This window comes from Epinephelus fuscoguttatus, linkage group LG14, assembly GCF_011397635.1.
Source record: "Epinephelus fuscoguttatus linkage group LG14, E.fuscoguttatus.final_Chr_v1".
Taxonomy (NCBI): domain Eukaryota; kingdom Metazoa; phylum Chordata; class Actinopteri; order Perciformes; family Serranidae; genus Epinephelus; species Epinephelus fuscoguttatus.
The window spans coordinates 13,928,590-13,948,770 of NC_064765.1; the positions used below are offsets into that span (position 1 = coordinate 13,928,590).

General features: G+C 39.9%; 1 protein-coding gene across 1 annotated transcript; it reads left to right on the top strand.

The window, feature by feature from the left end:
- Positions 1-4,568: 4,568 nt before the first annotated feature.
- LOC125900701 (programmed cell death protein 10) lies at positions 4,569-15,946 on the top strand. The gene is made up of 8 exons (XM_049595875.1): positions 4,569-4,702; positions 7,141-7,360; positions 7,660-7,713; positions 9,989-10,106; positions 11,862-11,988; positions 12,360-12,438; positions 12,533-12,615; positions 15,112-15,946. The coding sequence occupies exons 2-8, from the start codon at positions 7,271-7,273 to the stop codon at positions 15,191-15,193; spliced, it is 633 nt and encodes a 210-aa protein (XP_049451832.1). The 5' UTR covers positions 4,569-4,702; positions 7,141-7,270; the 3' UTR covers positions 15,194-15,946.
- The last annotated feature ends 4,235 nt before the right edge of the window (positions 15,947-20,181 follow it).

The window sequence follows — 20,181 nt, forward strand, 5'->3', positions numbered from 1 at the left end:
AAAATTTTTAAAAAAAGGAAAAAAGTTAAAAACAAACAAACAAGGATATTACCTGGAAAAATAATGTTTATAATAATGATAATTCTAAATCTAGTTTTTCCTGAGCCTTTAAAAAAAAGGATTTAGAGAATAGGTTTTTTTCATAGAAGAGCTAATGCTAACCATTTCATGTTAGTGAATGGAAAAGGCTAAAACAATTAGCACTGTATTTCAGGAGGTATAGTTCAATATAAACACAGATTGGAGTGGTCTAGCCTGGTTTGCCAGCTGGTCTAGTTAGCTTTCTTTCCCAGTAGGATCCATTTGATGGATTTGGTAGTTTATTTCTTGGCAGCAAAACATTTTAATGCTAGTGATTGAAACATTACTTGAGCTTAAAGGGAACTGTCAGTCAAGTGTGATCTGATCACACCCTCAAGATTCCTGAGAAATTGTTGTTGCTGCCACATGAGCTGTGTTTAAGCTCATTTTTTTTAATAGTTATGAACATTTATTTTCCCCCAGATTCTTGTATTTGTTTGCACAGTAATTGAAAAGCAAGACAGGAGAAATTACGTAATAGAAGGTGGTGTCATCTTGATGAATCACCATGTAATGGCAGACAATGTGAATGGTATGTGTACAGATGGAGACTGATTGTCTAATGGGCGTAGGCAGGTGCGTAGTAAGATCAGGTGATGGGGAAGGAAGGAAAAGTCCATGGGGACAACTAGTGGACAGGTGAGGGATGAAATCTCCTGGGCCTATTTGGTGACTAAGACGAACAGGTTGAGATAAAGTGTGAAGGGAAAGAAAACAACTGAATTGTCATTTGATCATCCAATACAAATATTAGGCCTCTTTAAACACAATATACACACTTTCCTTTTAGTGCCCTTTCGCACAGTTGAGTCGGAACAGAGAAATAACCGTGGACACTCGTGTTGGTATCAACAGCACAGACCTCATGACACATGTAATGAAAAACAGAGAAGACTTCGTCTCCAGCGTGCTTTTAGACATATCGCCTGAAGGCTTCATCCACCTGGAGCCTGCCCTCCTCCTCCTGATCCACTCCTGATCCATCAGAGTGACACTGATCAGATAACGTGAGAGAAGAGCTCTACATTCCTCCAAGAGAAGGTAGGTTATCAGATCTTTGACCCCTTGACATGTACAGAATGTAATATGAGATGCTATGACTCCAGTATTTGCGAACAAAGGCAAAAGAAGCTGAATTTGATCAGGTCAGCCAGTTGGACTACAGCTGCTGTTTAAGGGCTGCAACTGTTTTAATACTCTAATAGGCTTTTCTCAGCTGTTTTTGTACATCACAAGCTACTTTAACCCAAAATTACGTCTTAAAATTGACTAACAGCCAAAAATTCCAAAGATTGATCAGTGAATTTGTGATTCAAATTGGGTTTAACTGTCTTGAATGACAGATTTGAAGCTGATATTAGACATCCATATTTGTCCAAATTATCATCTGCCAAAAAAAAAAAAGCCCAGTTGTGATTACAGGTTGGAAATTCATGTAAACAATGTGTCAAATCAGACAGTTGGTAGTTATGATGACATGAATGCAGTCGCACACCAGTGGTTCTGAAATGGTGTGCCACGGTACACTGGTACACAGGTGCCGTGGGATTTTGTGATAACTGCACTTATTATTGCAATATTCAAGTTGCAAAAACTTTACAAAAAGTTATGAATTATAATAATAATATAATAATATAATAATTTTTAATTGTGTTTTTTATTAAATGATTTTTAATCAGAATGTTGTGCACACCCATTTCTTGATAGAGAGGCAAACTTTACCTAGAAATTTAATTTAATTTGATAAAAAAAAAAATTAATTTAAATTTAATTTAAAAAAAACCTTCACAGGGAATCTATTTGTCGCTGTTGCGCAAGGAATTTTAAGTGTGCCACACATCACATTATCTCACATTATTTCCCGTTAAAATGAATGTGTTTTTAGTGCTTTGATGTCATTTTAAAAGTTTAAAATGAATTAGTTGGTTGTCAATTGTTATTTGATATTAGTAAATAAAAACAAACATTTGTCATGATAAGAGTGATGACACATGTTATGTATTGTTCACAGATATAAAAACAAGTGTGCCTTGAGATGTTGGCTTGCTCTTTGTTGCACCGTGGGCACAATAAGTTTTAAAACCACTGCCTTAGACTTTAGACTCTGACATGCATCAACCCACACCTTTTAAACTCCAGCTTCCAGTTTGTTACACATGCTTTCTATTAAAAGTAAACCCTGATGACATCACCAGGGTACTTTCTCAGGCTTTAAAAGGTCCCTTTAGAGCCGCAAAGACCCAGAAGACATAATACAAGTGTTTTCAGAACTTCTGAAGTGAAGGAGTGCTTCTTTACTTGCAGCAGCTCAGTCCATGGGGACTTGGCTTGGTAACCGGAGGGTTGCTGGTACAAGTGCCTGTACAAACCAATCATGGAATGTAGACTGGTAGCTGGAGAGGTGTCAGGTCATGCTCCTAGGCACTGCCGAAGTGCTCTTGAGCAAGGCACTGACACTCCAATTGCTTGGGGCGCATGTTCAGGGGCAAATTAATGAATAGATATTTGTAAAACAAAACAAAAAAAAAAATGCCCCCGCCACTATTTTCTAGAGCCCATATTCACACTGCTTCTCCAAAACCAAAGCTACATTCAAGGTACTATTACATGAGGTAAAGAAAAGCAGATCCTCTCACTTGAGAGGCTGGAAACAGAATATTCAACATTTTTTCTTGAAAAAAAAAAAAAGAAAAAAGAGGAAGCAATTAATCAGTCATCAAAAATGTTGCTCATTAATTTTCTATGTCTGAGTAATTGTTTCAGGTCTGGTGCAGTCAGTTAACAAAATTAGTTTTGCGTAATCTTCACAATAATTTCCCACAGATTAATTAATTTCCAGAATAATTTTACATATTTCTGACAATAAATATGAGGCAACAACACAGGCAGACATTTTAGAAAATGCAAGGCAGGCCTTCCTACACTTCAGTGGACTGTATTTAGACTTCAACAACATAACTAAAATGCTGCAATATCTTTTCTTTCTTCGTTATCAGGGTCTATTAAGTTGTACAATTTTCATAAGTTTTGCTTTGTGCATGTAATATTAGGCCATAATGACAATTGTGTTAGTCACAGATTTTCTCGTTTTTCTTTTATAACTACTCTGTACATTACATCCACATGTGAAACTGCAAAAAAAGAAAAAAAAAAACAAAACAAAAAAACAATGTCAGGTAGAAAATAAACACAAACATAAACGAGAGTTTAAAACAAACTGCAATGAAAGATGAACAATAAACTGAAAGTAAATAATTATAATTTTAATATATGCTTAGAATTTGTATAATAAATAAAATAAAAATTGAGATTAGAAAAACAAATAACAACAAACAAACATCAAATATTTTTTGTAATATTCTAAAAATCTGTTACTTTTATGTTGTTCAAAAGACCAAAACAGTTCAACATTGATGTAAATTCAATAAAAAAAGATGGAAAGAGGGTTGTGACCGAGCTTCTGTTTATGAATTAAGAATTTCCCTAATAAAATAAATAAGTTAACAATACAGTTAAGAAACGTGTTGCTCATATCACTGTAGTAACAGATTATATATTAAAACATGAGTGATAGTAGTACTGGAAGCATGAGAATTTAAATCAGACCAAAATTTCATTGTTTTTCTACACTGAAAACATAAATGAATCAGTGATTCATCAACATGTCCACATATCTGGATATAAATAGATTTTATGCAGGTAAAAGCCATTTTGTTGCCAATTAATTTCTTCCAAGGGTGAATTCTAGTAAAAATTCCTTCTGGGGGTGATTTTGTTTTTATTTTTAAAAAATTGACGAATATATCTGTTATTGCCATTCAAAAGCAATGTAAATGGAGTCTTTGGGATGTTTTGTTCACTGTAACATAAGTGACTTCTACTAAGTTGGATTAAACCAGAATGAATGGCTTTGATCACAGAATCGTGTCCTTTAAAAGGAGTTGGAAAGTTGCATAGTTATAAAACACTCAAAGGATAACATAAAGCCATATTCGTCCTAAAAACAGATAAAACAATTCTTTGGAACCACTTGGGAAATAAAAGATTTGGTCCTAATAGTTATATAATCATTGTGGACGAAGCATAACTTCATGGCAAGAAGGGACTGCTGATGATAGATAAGGTTGGATACAGAAAACAGAAGTTTGTTAGGTGAGTAATTACATGTTAATACAAAAGGTATAATCTAATCTAAATGCTAAAATATCATGAAATGTAACTATTATTATTTATTATAATCAATTACTATTATTTAATTAAATTTGATTTTATTTTACTTAGATTTTTAATTAATTAATTAATTGATAAAATCAAAAAATAAATTTAAATCAAGTTAAATTAAATTAGATTGAATCTAATTAAATTAAATAACAGAAAAGGGAGACCTAAATGCTAAATGGTTTTTTTTTTCGTTTTTTTTCCCTAAATGCTAAAATATTACGTCACAGTCGCTGTATCCCCACCCGCCCTCTGATTGGACGACGTGTGTTTACGTAGCAACGGTCCGGAAGATGTCGCTCAGGCCAGTCCTAAAAAACTTCCGCCTTAACTTGTAAAGAAAACATAGCAGCTAACAGGCGATCGACGGCGTAACCAACCCATTTAAGAAGTCAGACCAAAGGTAGATACACGTTTACACTTGACACGCGCACACCGACTCACACATTTGTCCTTTTAGCTGTTTATTGACGCGTTTTTAGCTCATCGGCAAATACTAAATCTCCAGTTTACTGTAGCTAGCACGAAAGCTACGCTGTTAACTGCTAGCACTTCGCTACCATCGATCTGCTCCGCCATAGGCCGCAATTGGGTGTCTTTACGGCTAGATCGCGATAAACTGCTCACTATATCCAGTCAGTTATCGTTCCGACAATTGATCATAATAATCTACTGTCTTAAATAAAATGGTAAACGTCATTTAACGGTACATTAGCTACTTTGTTAGCCGTGTCTTGTTAGCCGACTAGCTGTTACCTGGGGCTGTCTGTAACCAGTTTGCTAGTCAGTTTAGCCTGCCAGTTAGCCAACCGTCGCGTCAGACACTAACAGACACCTTACTCTATGTCTTAACGTACATGTTAGACATGTTATGAATGCACAACTACTTAATAAAGCCTTAAATATTTACTATGTAAGTAGTCAACGTTAGCGAAGAGCTAAGAACTGAGCTGCATTGCTAAACATTACTGTCAGCGGTGTTTCCTTGCTCTTTACACACAGCAAAACAATTTAATAGTAAATAAGTGCTGCTTGTAATGACTCCTCTTTGTTTGTTTAATGTTAACATTTGCTGTTTGGTCACATTGTCCCTGCTGTCACCAGCCAGGTAACATAACTGTGCCACTCCCCTAAACAAACCAAGTCACCTCTTCCTGCTGGTTAGTCTGCAACCTAGAGAGCAAATACTAGCTCAGGTATATAGTGATGGTTAAAATATACTGATATCACCAAATATGTTGGCTGGTAAATGTCAGGAAATCACAGTAGAGAAGTGCTAAAGAGATGAGGTGATGCAGATTCAGTGTCATGGTTTGTCGATCAGACAGTTTAGACTTTAATTGTATATCCTGCTCAGAATCTTAATTTTAGCATTTTATATAAATGCTTAATACCAAAATACCAATCTAATACTTGATGTCAGATTTTCCACTTGTAATTCTAATTGTAAGGAAGTTATTTGAACATTATTTTGTAAGGTAACATGAGGCAGGCTGCACAATTAATCAAATATAATCGAAACTGCAATATCAAAATTTTATTTTTCATTTTGTGAATGTATTGATTCAACATACAATGCACATCACTGTAGATGTCACATGTTTAATGATGTTTTATTCTACTGATATATATATTTTATTTAAAAAAATTACATGCACAGCCTCAGCACAGTGATGATGTATATTTGATTTTAATACTTTAATTTTTATCTCTTAATTACGAGTGTTAAACACAGTAGCAACATGCACATGTTATTTTTTATTTAAATGCCCATTTCATTTCTACTGTAATTGATGTATTGCTTTATATTTACACACTTTTATTTCATACTCTTCAGATTCAGATTCAGATTCAGAATACTTTATTAATCCCCAGGGGGAAATTGTTTTTGTTCCAATGCTCGGTGCAAAGTAGAAATAGAAATACAGCATGAATGGAAACAAGAGATAAAGATGAAGATATAAATAAAATACTAAAATAGATAATGAAATAAATAACATAAAATATTAAAGTAGACATTAAAATAAAATATTAAAGTAAACAATAAAATAAAATAAATAATAAAATAGTAAAGTAGACAATCTGAAATATATACAATATACAATGAAATGGTTGTAGCTTGTTCTTATTGTAGATCGATAAAGTATTTCTGATTCTGATTTATTATAAATAAAACATTGTGGTGCTACAGCGATGCTCCAACTTAAAAATCATATTCCAGTTTTAAGGAAACGTGCTTTTATTTATCATTTTTCATCATTTTATATTTTGTTTTTCAGTGAAAATGAAGTGTACAAATTACCGTCTACACTCATATTACAGTTTAAATATCTTTTCAACTCAACTTGATTTCTACTGCACCATTCGTACAACCATGCAGCCCAAAGTGCTTCACATGGCAAAACTGCAATGACAGACACAAAACAATAAAATATTAAAAAAGCAAACCAACCAAAACAGAACAAACTAACAAAAAAAATGACAAGAACTCCATAGAATATAAAGAGTAAATAAATAAATAAATAAAATAGAATAAAAATGAACAGGAGAGACAAAAAAAGGTTAAAAAAAAAAAAATTGTTAATGTTGTGAAGTCCAAGTAAGCAGCCACCCGTGACTGAATGTGAGTAACTCATATGTGAAACTTGGAATTTTACGTTAACACCGCAGAAGAAACCGTATTTGCTGTGAGGCTCAAACAACCAAATAAAAGAGAACCTTATCATAAATATACTGTACTACCTAAATACTCAATGTCTTTCCAGATATACTAAGAATCCATTAATAACACAGTGAAACCAGACGTCATCACTATCCCATTCTTTCATTTTTTCTCTCCAGGCTCTTGTCACTCTGGAGCTTGTGTGGTTTTCAGTGTGTGTGAGTGTGAGTGTGTGAGTGTATGTGTGAGTGTGTGTGAGCGGCAGTTTTCCTCCTCACCTTTTCACCAAGACCTGCTCCTCCCTGGAGGATGACAATGGAGGAGATGAAGAATGAAGCGGAGACAAACTCCATGGTATCCATGACGCTGTACGCTGTGATGTACCCAGTTTTTAACGAGGTAAAACATCCGATGCCGACAGCAGTCACCTTTGGTAAATTACATTATTATAGCTGGAGCGAAATGTTAAGTTATGTGTGTTTTAGACTGATAAAAAGGTATTTTTGTGCCAACCAAGAGTGCGACAAGACTATAAATGCTGTGTAATGTTACAGTAGTATTTTTGAATATTCCTCAGAGGATAGGTTTATGGTTACAAGACGGGAAAATCCAAAAAGCAGTGCCAGTTTCCATGACATTGGCAAGAAAAGGTGTTATGTGACGTGCATAAAGTGTGTCTTCTCTTTTTTTGTCACTAGCTGGAGAGGATCAACCTATCAGCAGCTCAGACGCTCAGAGCAGCCTTCATAAAGGTAGGACCACGCATGGATCAGATGACCTGAAAGATAAAAACACACATTATCATCACTGCCATGACCTTTAACAGCTTCCTCTGATATTATCTTTGGTTTAAATTTAGACTGTGTCCCACTTCCTCCTTTTAGTTATTCCAAGAAACACATCTTCTGTCTGATGCTGTTGCTGTTACTGATATTCTGCCAAAGGTTCACTTTCTATCCTCGAGGACACTGACAGGAACACGTATTGGCACACATTTGCTGTGACTTTCTGCCAAACTGTAACTTCCTAGTTTCAGCATGACATAACAACACGGCCACTCCAGATGTTACCCGATGCAAATTTCAGTTTATGGAAATTAATCCAAACAGTGTCACATAGTGCTGCTACAGCTGAAGTGAAACAACTGCAGCAAACAATAGTGGCGTTCTTTCTGTTTAATGCTGGAGTCGTCAGTGTTTGCAGTTTAGTTGTATGGCTATGTTCAAAGAAAACTGTAGTTGATTACGTGTGGGGATATTAAATATTTTATTCATCAAAGTAAGTGCTGAGATTTTGGAACACGTCGACACTGCTTAAAATTGGTCCAATGATTTAGGTCTGCAACAAGGCTTTGGTACCATTTGAACCGATTTGAGGGACAGTTTTGGTACCTGGAACTGGGATAGTGGTACCCAGTGATGCCTTTTTTGTTACTTTACTGTCTTTGCAATGACAAAAATGTGCTTTTTGAACAAGCTGCCTGGTTGACAGAGTACACTAAAACACAATTCAGCTCCTCTGCTCTTTTCTGATTACACATAAAGCTAATTTTCTGTCTCTGTCTGTTGGCTTGTGTGTGTCTGTGTGTTTCTGCTCTTCTAGCAGTGATACTAGGCTATTACTAAAATAATATGGAAAAGAAAATTGACCAGACGTTGAAGCTATGGCAGCATCTGGACGCTGCAGGGATAGTTTTGGCTTTGGGGTGCTTCACAAAACTTTGGGTGTTGTCTAAAGCCAGCGTTGTCACTAAGATGTGCTCTTTAGTACCCACATTTTGCACTACTGGATTTAACGTGAGTCAGTACTCAGTGGTACAGACATAATTTGGTTGGTACCCCTAAAGCCCAGTTTCCACCAAACACTTTCAGTATGGTACCTTTGGAACCAAAAGTAACCCTTCAGACGTGGTACCCAGACCCTAGCGTTTCCACCGCAAACCATACCCTTAAATGTGGGCAGACCAATCAGACTGCAGTGTTCACAGCTCCATCTTTTAGTACCAGATCTGTGTGCTAGGTACCTCAACAGAGGGGGGACCAAAAATGGGGACAGTACAGAACGGTTCCATTGGTACCATCCACAGTGGAAACGGAAAAAATGCGCACTGAACTGACCTGTACTGGACCGTACTGCTCAGTGGAAACGGGGCTTAAAAGTACTGAGTTCGGTACCTAACCTTTGCTGCAACAGAGAGGGCATGTGTGGACTCAAAAAGCTTGGACATCGTCCTTTTTCTTGGTCATGTGTGAAGCAGATTTCAGTGCAACTCAAGTATTCAAAGATATTTTAAATGAATAATGCACGAAATCATTTAAAATGGTTTGATTAGTTTTTCAGTCGTACCTTTGTTATTAGTGGAGACTTATTACTGTAGATTCAGTTTATCTGGTGTTCTTTATGCTCGAGCGCCTCCATTCCAGGACTGATATTGAAATGAGTTAACTGTGATCAATATAACATCAGAGGAGCTGATATTCACACTGATGTTGTGATACCTGATCACAGTCATCAGATGAGGCGTCCTTAATGTCTCGTTCTGTCTTTTTTATCTACACACTGCTGTGATTGCAGTGGAATAATAAAGGCACAGTGGCCATAGATTACCTCTGTGATGCTGCTGATGAGCATCAGAGTTCACGGCGAGCGCAGATTAAATATTAATGAGGGAGCAGCAGCTTTGTCGTTATCCAAACCAAAGGGAGATGTGATCACCTTACGGCTGTTTTACTATGACATTTGTTGGTCTTTTGTTCACTCGTCTCACTGATTGGTCTCTCTACTGCCCCCGCTGCTTCCTGGCTGCTGTAATTCAAGGTTGAATTATTCAGGGGGAGAGCTTTTGTGTGCGTCCGTCTGAACCACTCACAGCAGACATCTGACATTCAGTAAAGTTCTAGCTTTTGTTCTCTGCAGCTCGAAGCCTCTTTTTGCTGTTGGTGGAGAAGACAAACTTTGCTGTACCTCTCTTAAATGAACTGCGTACTTACTCTTCCTCTGTGTGCTTGCCTTATTCTCTTTGATCAGGCGGAGAGGGAGAACCCTGGCCTGACTCAGGACATCATTATGAAGATCTTGGAGAAAAAGAACGTCCAAATCAACTTCACTGAATCCCTACTGCGCATGGCAGCGGACGATGTGGAAGGTGCGTATATGAGAGAACGTTATTAGTGTGGAAACAGACCTCTGTGACTTTGAGATCCAGGTTTAAAGGTGATACAGCTGTATGTCCAGCTGTGAATCTACACATCTGTAACTTTAAAGCAAGGAACCTCTGTCTGTCTGTGTGTCCTTGGCATATCTCGAGAACTGTTCATCCAATCTCCTTTACACTTGGGTGTATTGATAGGGACCCAAGGACGTGTCATTCGTCATCCATTCTCATTCTCAGGTTGTCAAAAACTATGCTTTTTCACACCCCTCGGCATCTCACTCTGACACATAGGGCATCCTTTAGCATATCTATGTGACATTTAGCTAAAACACATAACAGGTGGTTAATGTTGTGGAAAAGATACGTATAGGTTTAGGCAACAAAACTACTTTGTTAGGTTTAAAAGAAGGATGACATTGTGGCTTAAAATAAGTATATTTGTTAGGTAATGTAACATCAGTATGTGATGACCGTAGGTGAACTGCATAATGTTAGCCCCTTCTACGCCACCTGTTCAAGTCAGGAATATCGCACCGTTGTGCCACCTTGCCTCTTTGTATTTAAGGTACAAACATGGAATGGGAGCAGAGTTGTCTCGCCTTTAAGCTGAATAGCACCGAAACGATGTCTGTATAAATGGGAGAGTCCGTAGGATGGGTGTGACATTATAGAGATGCGTTATGTGCAAAACTCACTGCAGAAGATTTAAATAGCAGCCAATAGTAGTTAGTGGCTAACTCAAAGAAGAACAGTGTCTGAAAGTTAGGAAAGCAATGAGATTCAGGAGCTCCTTACGCTCAGAGCTGAGGACAAGATCAGCCGCCATATAACAGAGACAGTAAATAATTGTTACTGCCATGTCATGCTGTTGTTTATAAAGCACTGCTGACACACAAGTTATAAGTCACATTAGAGACCAGCGCTGTTGTGTTAAACATCAGGCCTGTAACGCCTGTTTTGGTTCTGCGATGCCAAGATGCTATTTAAAATCAAACACTGGAGCTGCATGATGCTGCTGTCGTGCAAAGGAGGCACAAAGAAGGGACTCCATAACGACTCTATAGTGCGATCTTTTTGTTAGAAGGGCTGTTGAAAGACCATTGACTTTTGGTTTTACTCGAGACACCAACTGTGATCTCCAGGATGCAAGTTTGGTTGTGTTTGACCCATCCACCCTCACCCCTTCCCAACCTACCCGGACTTTCTCTGCCTTTATACTACGTCAGTTGCTCTTAGTGTTGAGTGTTGTTGCGGATGGGTTTTCTGTAGAGTTAACTGAAAGCCAGGTGCGACCCATAAAGACGCCAAAGAAGGGTGTATATGACGCCCTGGAAAGGAGAACGAGTTGGACGTGCAGGGTCAAATTTGGTGCAGTAAGGACACGCAACACGTTCAGTATTAATAAACTTAATAAGTGCGAAGAGTTGAGCGTGTTTCGTGTGTATTTCACCGATGTTTCTGACCGTGAGTAGCCGCAACATGGGTGTGTTTTTCTTTGCCATTTAAAATTATAACATTTTTGGGAGCAAAACACCTTCACTAACCCATGCTCTAATTTTTAACTGTTAATTTGTCATATCGTCAAGAATATCGTTATCACAAAAATACCCTGAAATATCGTGATATTATTTTAGGGCCATAATCGCCCACCCCTACTGAACAGACATGTTTCCAACGGTTGCTGCACTAGTTTGTATAAATCATGGAGTCCCTGTAAATGTGCTGAATCCGCTTTTTTTCCTGCAGAGTTCATGATTGACCGGCCTGAGCAGGAGTTCCAGGACCTAAATGAGAAGGCCAGAGCTCTGAAACACATCCTCAGCAAAATCCCTGATGAGATCAATGACAGAGTACGCTTCCTACAGACTATCAAGTAAGGGCGAGCACACACACACACACACACACACACACACACACACACACACACACACACACACACACACACTCAAACTGTGCTGTTTCATCACCAACAAATGCCAGTAATTTACACCTTACAAACAAATCATGATACGTCTCACAGGGTGCAGAGCTCAGACCTTCAATAACTTAAACCTCTCCATCGAATATCCTGCATTAGAAATACAGCTCTTATTGATGAGGACAGGACAAATACCACGGCCCTGTCCTTATTACAATGTTTAATTCATCACTACTTCCTGTTACATCACTCAGATTGACTGTTACATCCTGTACTTGACATTGTGTTGTGAAATCCTCACTCGTTTTGCTGTTGGTTTCCCACAGAGACATAGCCAGCGCCATAAAAGAGCTCCTGGACACAGTCAACAACGTCATTAAAAAATATCAGTACCAGAATCGCAGAGTGAGTAACGCAGACACACACACACACCTGTGTATGTTTCTCACTGTTCCCTTGTTGCTTTATGATGTGTTAATGATGTTTCTTGTTTCTTAAGGCTCTGGAGCACCAGAAAAAGGAGTTTGTGAAATACTCCAAAAGTTTCAGCGACACCCTCAAAACATACTTCAAAGACGGAAAGTAAGTGTTACCGTGACGCCACATGTGAGGGTGTTAGAAGGAGAGTGTTTTGAGACAGACATGCAACAGTGGGTAAACAAAAATGATGCTTAAGTAAAAGTATTGTTAATCTATTATTATATTTACTCGAGTAGTAGTAGAGGTTGTAAAAAATAACTTGAGTAGTGAGTAACTTCATTAGACTCTGGTTTTCAGATGGTCACTGCTGTGCGTGTGAGCTCAGCTGAATATAAAAATTAGAATTATTTAGTAAGGAGTGTTTTGCCCTGGAACAGAGTAGAATATATTTTATTGCAAATATACTCAAGTAAACATAAAAAGTATTCTCCAAAACAAAAATACTTGAATGGGCCGCACACATACTGCGTCTTTAACCACCTGGAAAACACGAGGTCGGGCGCTGGGTGCTACTCTTGTGCCTTTTCTGTACCAGCAACAGGTTGAGTGCCTAAGTAACGTATTGTAGCCTATTTACCTGAAATTTTGAGTGCAGAGCTGATCTTCTTCCAAGCGCTGTTTGTGTGAAGGCCAGTCGTCTGTGGGATAGATGTAAAGCTCTGGCAGCCCTGCACTAACATGATCAACTTCCTTTCTATATTTATCACAGACTGATATTTACAGAAGAAGGGAAAGATATGCAGTGAGCGCTGCTGCTAGTTCCAAAAGTTGAGCTCAGTTTATGTCAGGGCACATCTATTGCGCCCTGAAAAACAGGCGCTCAGGAACACGTGCATGCTGCGACAGCACTGCTCTGATGTTTGAGCGTGCCTGCTGCCCGTCTACATTGAAAACAATGAGTTCTGCGAATGTTGGGCCGCTTTGCCGGCAAGCTGCGAGTGTTTAGACACACAGAGCCAGATTGGCGAGTTGATCCGAGGTGTCCAATTTTCCGCCTCGTAGGGTAGTCATATTGGCGGAACCTTTTTAGTTTAAACAGACGGAGGCGGCCTTCCGCAACGGGAGGGGCTGTTGAAGACTTGTGGGAGGAGCTGTTGAAGACGCCGCACGTGCGAGCCACTGGCGGTGGATAAACAGGAAAGAGCTGATAGCAGGAATTAGCGAGCAGCTAGTAGCAAGAGGGAAACGCAAACCTGACAGACACTGTAAAGATGAGCAACTGGGGAGACAAGGAATTGTGCGCCCTCCTTGTCCTCGAAAAAAAGAGGCCATTAACCGTCAGATGACGGAAACGGTGAAGAACGGGCCAACTTACGAGAGAATCGCCGAAGGACTGACCAGCCACGGCTTCCCTTCCCACGTCACTGTTTGTCACACGCTAAGCTACACATTTTGTTACTTGCTCGCAAAAGTAGAACAAAAGTAGGCAGGCGGCATTTTGCTGCACTCCCCGATTTTGTTTTTATACTGTCAATGCTGAAAAAAGACTGATTGGACTTTCCTGCAAATTTGTGCAATTCCTGTTTAAAAAGGGCTACAGAGACACATTGCTATTGGATGTTTGATGGTTCATATTAAATACCTTTAAGTTATATCTAAAGGAATGGTTTGACATTTCAGCAGTCTGGTTGTCTCAACTGGTTGCCTGGCAACCCCATGGTAACAAATGGACGGTTAACATCTTAGTAACCCACTTCAAGCTTTTTACAACACAGGCACCATTCACCTATCCACACACACACTTATGTATCTTGCCTAGGACACATACAGACCGCAAGGGCCAGTGATCGACCCACGACCTTCGATTGGTAAACAACCGCTGTACCTCATGAGCCACAGGCGCCCCCCCAAAAAAAAACAAGACTCAGAAGTCACTGCCAAGACATAAGCCAGTTATGAACGGATTAAACAGATGTGATAGAAGCATGATAAACCTTTAAAAGGTAGATTTTGTTTCCAGTTTCTAGCCTTGGTGCTAAGCTAACCTAAGTATACAGACATGTGAGTGTCGTCCATTTTCTCATCTAACTTTTCCCTATAACAAAGCAAATATGTCAATTTCCAAAAATGTTGAACGCTCCCTGCGTGATATCAGAGTGAGTTGTCAACTAGTTACTCCTTTTCCATTTTTGGTCTGACATTGCGTCCACTCTGATTTCTGTAATTGAGAAACCGCTGTCTGATGTCACAATGCCAGACGAATCAGGATCCAGGCAAGAACTATTAAACATTTGCTGATTACTAACTTTCATGCATGAGGACATGCTTACTGTATATTGTAGGCAGCCAATACACTGACAAATGTTAATGTGGTATAAAGGCTGTCTGGATATGGTGTCATTGTTTGTTTTTACATCACACTAACCCTTATGCTCACCTACATTGTATCCTCCTTCATTGTATCAGTCACCATGGAGGTGTGAGAAAAAAGGACCTGGGTGCAGGAATGTTTGCGTTGACCCAGCAGCTCATTTGTTAACTAAACCCACTGTGTAACTTTGAGTGTGTGTTCCTCAGTAATAGTTTACTCTGTGTTTAAACAGTGTCTGTGAGCTCCTCCAGTCTGTTGTCTCAGGTTTTACCTCTGTGTGTTCCCAGGGCGATAAATGTCTTCATCAGTGCGAACCGGCTCATCCACCAAACCAACCTCATACTGCAGACCTTCAAAACCGTGGCCTAGCCCCTCAGAGATCGCACATGTCCCCCTGTCCTGTGGGGAGCAACTGCTAGGATGGTGGAAGCTTGAAGAGCGCCTGACCCATATATGTAAATTAGACAGAGTTGATTTTAGGGTTGGGGGTCGATTCCATTGGAGTCGATATTCTAGATTCCAGTTCAAGAGACTGAAAAGTGCCATTTGTTTTTTCAATGAGGATTTTCCAGTCTTGAAGTGGAACTGAATGGGCCCAAAGTCTTGGTTGATTGATTTTATTTGGACAGTTTTAATTTATAACCCTGGTCTTGTTGGGAGTAGGTGAGGCGAGGTGTTTATTAAAGACTAATTGCCATTTTTCTAATATATTCATGTTGATCATTTTACTTTTAGCTTTTCAAATCATGGCTACACATCTCAGACCGCATTCAGTAGGGGTGTGTCTCAGTCGTCTGTACTGGTTTTCTCTTCTCGGCTCCTATTTGTGTCATTTTGCCATGGTCTGTGCGTGCAGGATCGAGCTGCGGGGGAGAGGAGAGGGAGCGGTGTCGGACGTTTTAAGAGGCAGACTCAAGATTATGTTTCTCTTTTATTATCAGAAGACAGAAAGCCAAATGACTTCCAGCACAGTGTGCGCCTTACCAAGTCCTGTAACATTCCCTCCTCTCAGTGTAATGAAGTGGAGCCCAGTCCCTGCTGTTGGGGGATGTAGAGAGACATGAAAGTTCTGTATTTAACTGATATCTGGTTGCAAATGTTCAATAAATAGTTTCCAAATGATGATGCTTTTTTAAATGTGTCCGAGTCCAATATGTGTGGGTTGAAAACTGAATTTTTCCCCTGTGACATACAGAATATTTTTCATGCAAATACATTTTGGAAAGATATTCATGACAGCGTTAAATGAGCAGTGTGCAAGATGTAGGGGGATTTGGTGACACCTAGTGGTGAGGACTGCAGACTGCATCCAGCTGAAACTTCTCTATTAGAATTTCTTCAGTGTTCATTGTTAAGGAGGTTTTTATTGTGAGCCAAATTATCCACAGAGGTTTCTTCCTCCCCAAAACAACTGAACTGGTGATAAAACCAGTAGGAACACTAAATAGTCAGCGTTTCTCTGACACTGCTTGGCATATCGGAGAGGGCAGTTAGCCCAGCACCTGCTTATATATGCTCACCTTTTTTTCTGACAACTTAAGATCGAGTCATCTAGTCAGGTTTTTACCGGGAGCTGAATTAACAGACCTGGGGCCTCATTTATAAAGCTTGCGTACGCACAAAACGAGACGTGAAAGAAGCATACCCTACTTTCAACACAAACGTTTTGATGTATAAAAACACTTGATGGGAGAAACTTTGACCCACATTTCCAAACATTTTGGAGGTCTGAAATCGGCGACACAGAAGGTGAGGTGCAAACCTGATTGTGGAAATATTTTTTGGTGCATGCCCTTTTGGGCTTTTGTCTGTACGCGCATTTTTAGTATGGATCCTACACAGTTTTTATAAATGAGACCCCAGGTGATTAAAACCAGTAGGAACACTGAATGAAGCAGTTTCACATTACAAGTCGTTGTTTCTAGGACGCTGTTCAGCATGTCACAGACAGGCCTGAGCCCAGCACCTGCTAATGTGTGCTCACCTTTTTTGTCTAACTTAAGATCTAGTCATTCAGGAGGTTTTGACCAGGAGCTGAATTATCTACAGAGGTCTCCTCCTTTCCAAACCAGCAGTAGGCACCCTGCGGCTCCAGAGCCACACGCAGCTCTTAAGGCCCTCTCCAGTGGCTCCCTGTGACTTTGAAAGAAAATTAAATGGAAATGAATAATGCTTATTTTTTAACAGTCGGATTTCATTTGTCATTGTTTTGGCCCCAAATGATTATTTCATTCTACAGCTGTAAGAAAAGAGCAGCCTATACACGGAGTTAAAAATGTTTAAACATTTCATCAATGAAAATGTGTGAAGCCTTTTCCTTTGAATTTTATTGAGCGCCACTTCGATGGTCAGCCCCGAGACTCTCTAAAGCTAGATATGGATTCCAAATCCAAAAAAGGAAAAGTCTTGGAGGAAAATAGAGGATTTAATAATATGTGGACGGATTCATTTGTTTTCACTGCAAAGTTAAAGTACAGAATATTCATTAACAGCCCACTGTAGAGTAGCCATCTTGTGGTAAAACATACAAGTGAATGCTCATTTAGACACATTGGTAATGTTGACAGGCTGATTTAGACTTAACAGGCTGTTACCTCTATTCAAATGTGTTTTGTGTCTCCACCTTACAGTAATGGCTCTTTTAATGGTAAAGGTTGCCGACCGCCGCCAAACAAACTGACCTGGTGATTTAAACTGGTAAAACCACTAAATAAAGCCATGTTACATTAAAAAAATCAGTGTATTTCCGACACCCTTTTCACGGAGGGGCTACTGACTACAGTGGCTGCTGCAAAAACACAAATGGCGCCATCTAAAGCCAGTGTTTGGTTTGTCTGTCATAGGCTACAGTAGAAACATGGCAGAAAATGGGTGCGTTCTGAATCACATACTTTTTCTTTTTACTTTTAGTAGGTACTGCAGCTGCCCTTACAAAGTACGTACTGTTGCATACTACTTCTTCATAACGTTACGCCCTGAACTTTGACCCTCTTGCCTTTAGGTCCGTTACCTTGGAGATAAAACAAATGCCAGTCACCGAATTACCAGACACTGAGATAATCCCTCAGAGCTCTGCTGTCGTTACTTTACAATGTGTGTAGTTTAACTTAAGAGTTAGAACTGCACACATTGTAGATTTTAACATGCTATATTTGCAGCAGCTAAATTGCACCTGCACTTCTGTCACTGTTACTTTTATATGTCCTTTTGTTGTGTTGTCATCCGTCATTGCGACTTCTGAGTGCTGTCAATTAGCTGTCACATCTGTTTGTGGCTCAGTCGATGTGAGGATTGTGGGTCAGAATAGCCAAAGAAGCATGCTGGCTTGCATACTGCAAAATGTGACCGGATGTAGTAGAACATCCTGATATTTCTGGCATATAATGTATTGGGACGCACTAAATCTTTTTCTGGCATACTATATAGTATGATAGTGTGGGTATTGGAATGCACAGTATGTGGACGAGGACCTGCTCCCTATGTAGGTAAAAAAAAAAACGGCTCATGAGGAAACAAAAACACGATGATTCTTATTTCAAGGGAATTATATACGAAAGAAGAGTTTCTGCCAATATATCACCCTAAACCCTGCACACTGGATCTCTAAATATAGTGAAACAACAAGAGTGTTTTTCAAAGGTTACTGGTAATTATTTCTCAGAAAATCCTCCACTCAGCTCTGTGACTGGATGTAATGGAAAAACATGACAGGCACAAGTTGAGAGTGGTGATTCAGAGACTGGCACAATGTACACGCGCCAGACAGCAGAGGAGAAAGTTTAATTTACCTGTAAAATTTCTCTGCTTCCTTTATGCTATATTTAGAATAACCCTAAAATATAACCTTGTCAAATGCCTCAGCACTTTAGCAAAGCCTGATCAGTCTTTATGGAGTTTTATTATGTAAATAATGTCCGTTATCTCCAAGGTCGCTGCCCTCCATCAGACCAACACGCACATCCTCAGCAGCAGATGCTTCCTAACTGTACCAGGTCATTTCCTTGATAATGCTCTTGTCAGCTGAAAGACTGTTGTTGAGTTCCTCGGGGGGCCGGGACAATAACATTTCCAGTGTTGCCTGGAAACAACGTAGCAGCAAACCATGAAACTGCACAGGGACGGAAAGACTCCAGAATAGCTCTGCCAGAGGAGGAGGAGGAGGAGGAGGGGTCTTCATCCCCTTTTTCCTGCTGCCTCGTTGTTGGACTGTAAAAACTATATTTCCCCTTTTTATGGAAAAATGGTGAGTTTGAGCAGAGACAGGAAATATTCAGATCCTCTGGTGCAGTACAATATCAACCACACACTGTAAGAATACACGGTTACATTGGCACATTATTACATCAGTAAAACTGGAAGAGTTCATCAATACCTTCATCGTCCAGGAACTGCCTGCACACTCTGGCCACATGAGGCCGGGCATTGGCCTGCACCAGGAGGAACCCAGGGCCCGCTACACCAGGAGGAACCCAGGGCCCACTGCACCAGGATGAACCCAGGGCCCACTACACCAGGAGGAACCCAGGGCCCACTACACCAGGAGGAACCCAGGGCCCACTGCACCAGGATGAACCCAGGGCCCACTACACCAGGAGGAACCCAGGGCCCACTACACCAGGAAGAAGCGACCCTCCAAGGGTATGCCTCCCCACACCATCACTGACCCACCGCCAAACCAGTCATGCTGGATGATGTCACAGGCTGATGCTTGTCATGTTTTTCCATTACACTAGCTCAGTGACCTAGCGGTAGAGTGTGACTGGGAGGTCGTGGGTTTGATCCCCGGCCGGGTCATACCAAAGACTAAAAAAAAAAATTGGGACCCTGTTGGCACTCAGCATCAGGGGTTGGGGGGGGTTAGATCACCAGATCACCACATGATTCCTGCTGCTCACCACTCCCTCAGGGGATGGGTCAAATGCAGAGAACAAATTTCTCTGCATTTCTCCACACACTCAGGTGTGTGACAGTCAGTGGGACTTTAATCTTTAATAACGTTCACCACAACATCTCCAGACTCCTTCATGCCTGTCACATGTGCTCAGTGTGAACCTGCTCTCATCTGTGAAGGGAACAGAGGGGTATTCCAGGTAGGAGGTTCAACAAACTCTGAGTCTATCCCTGAACTCTGAGTTGACTTACTCTGAGATGGGAAACTCTGAGTTACCGGTTCCAGAACAGTTGATCTGAGTTAGTTCAGTCAACTCTGAGTATGTTCACTCTGAGTTAAACCGACAATAAAAAGCCATCATCAATGGAGCTCCGACTCCACGATTCACCATGGCAACTGGTAAATAAAAGACAGCGCCTCCATTTTAATCCAGTGGATGTAGAGATATTAATGCACGTGTAGCAGA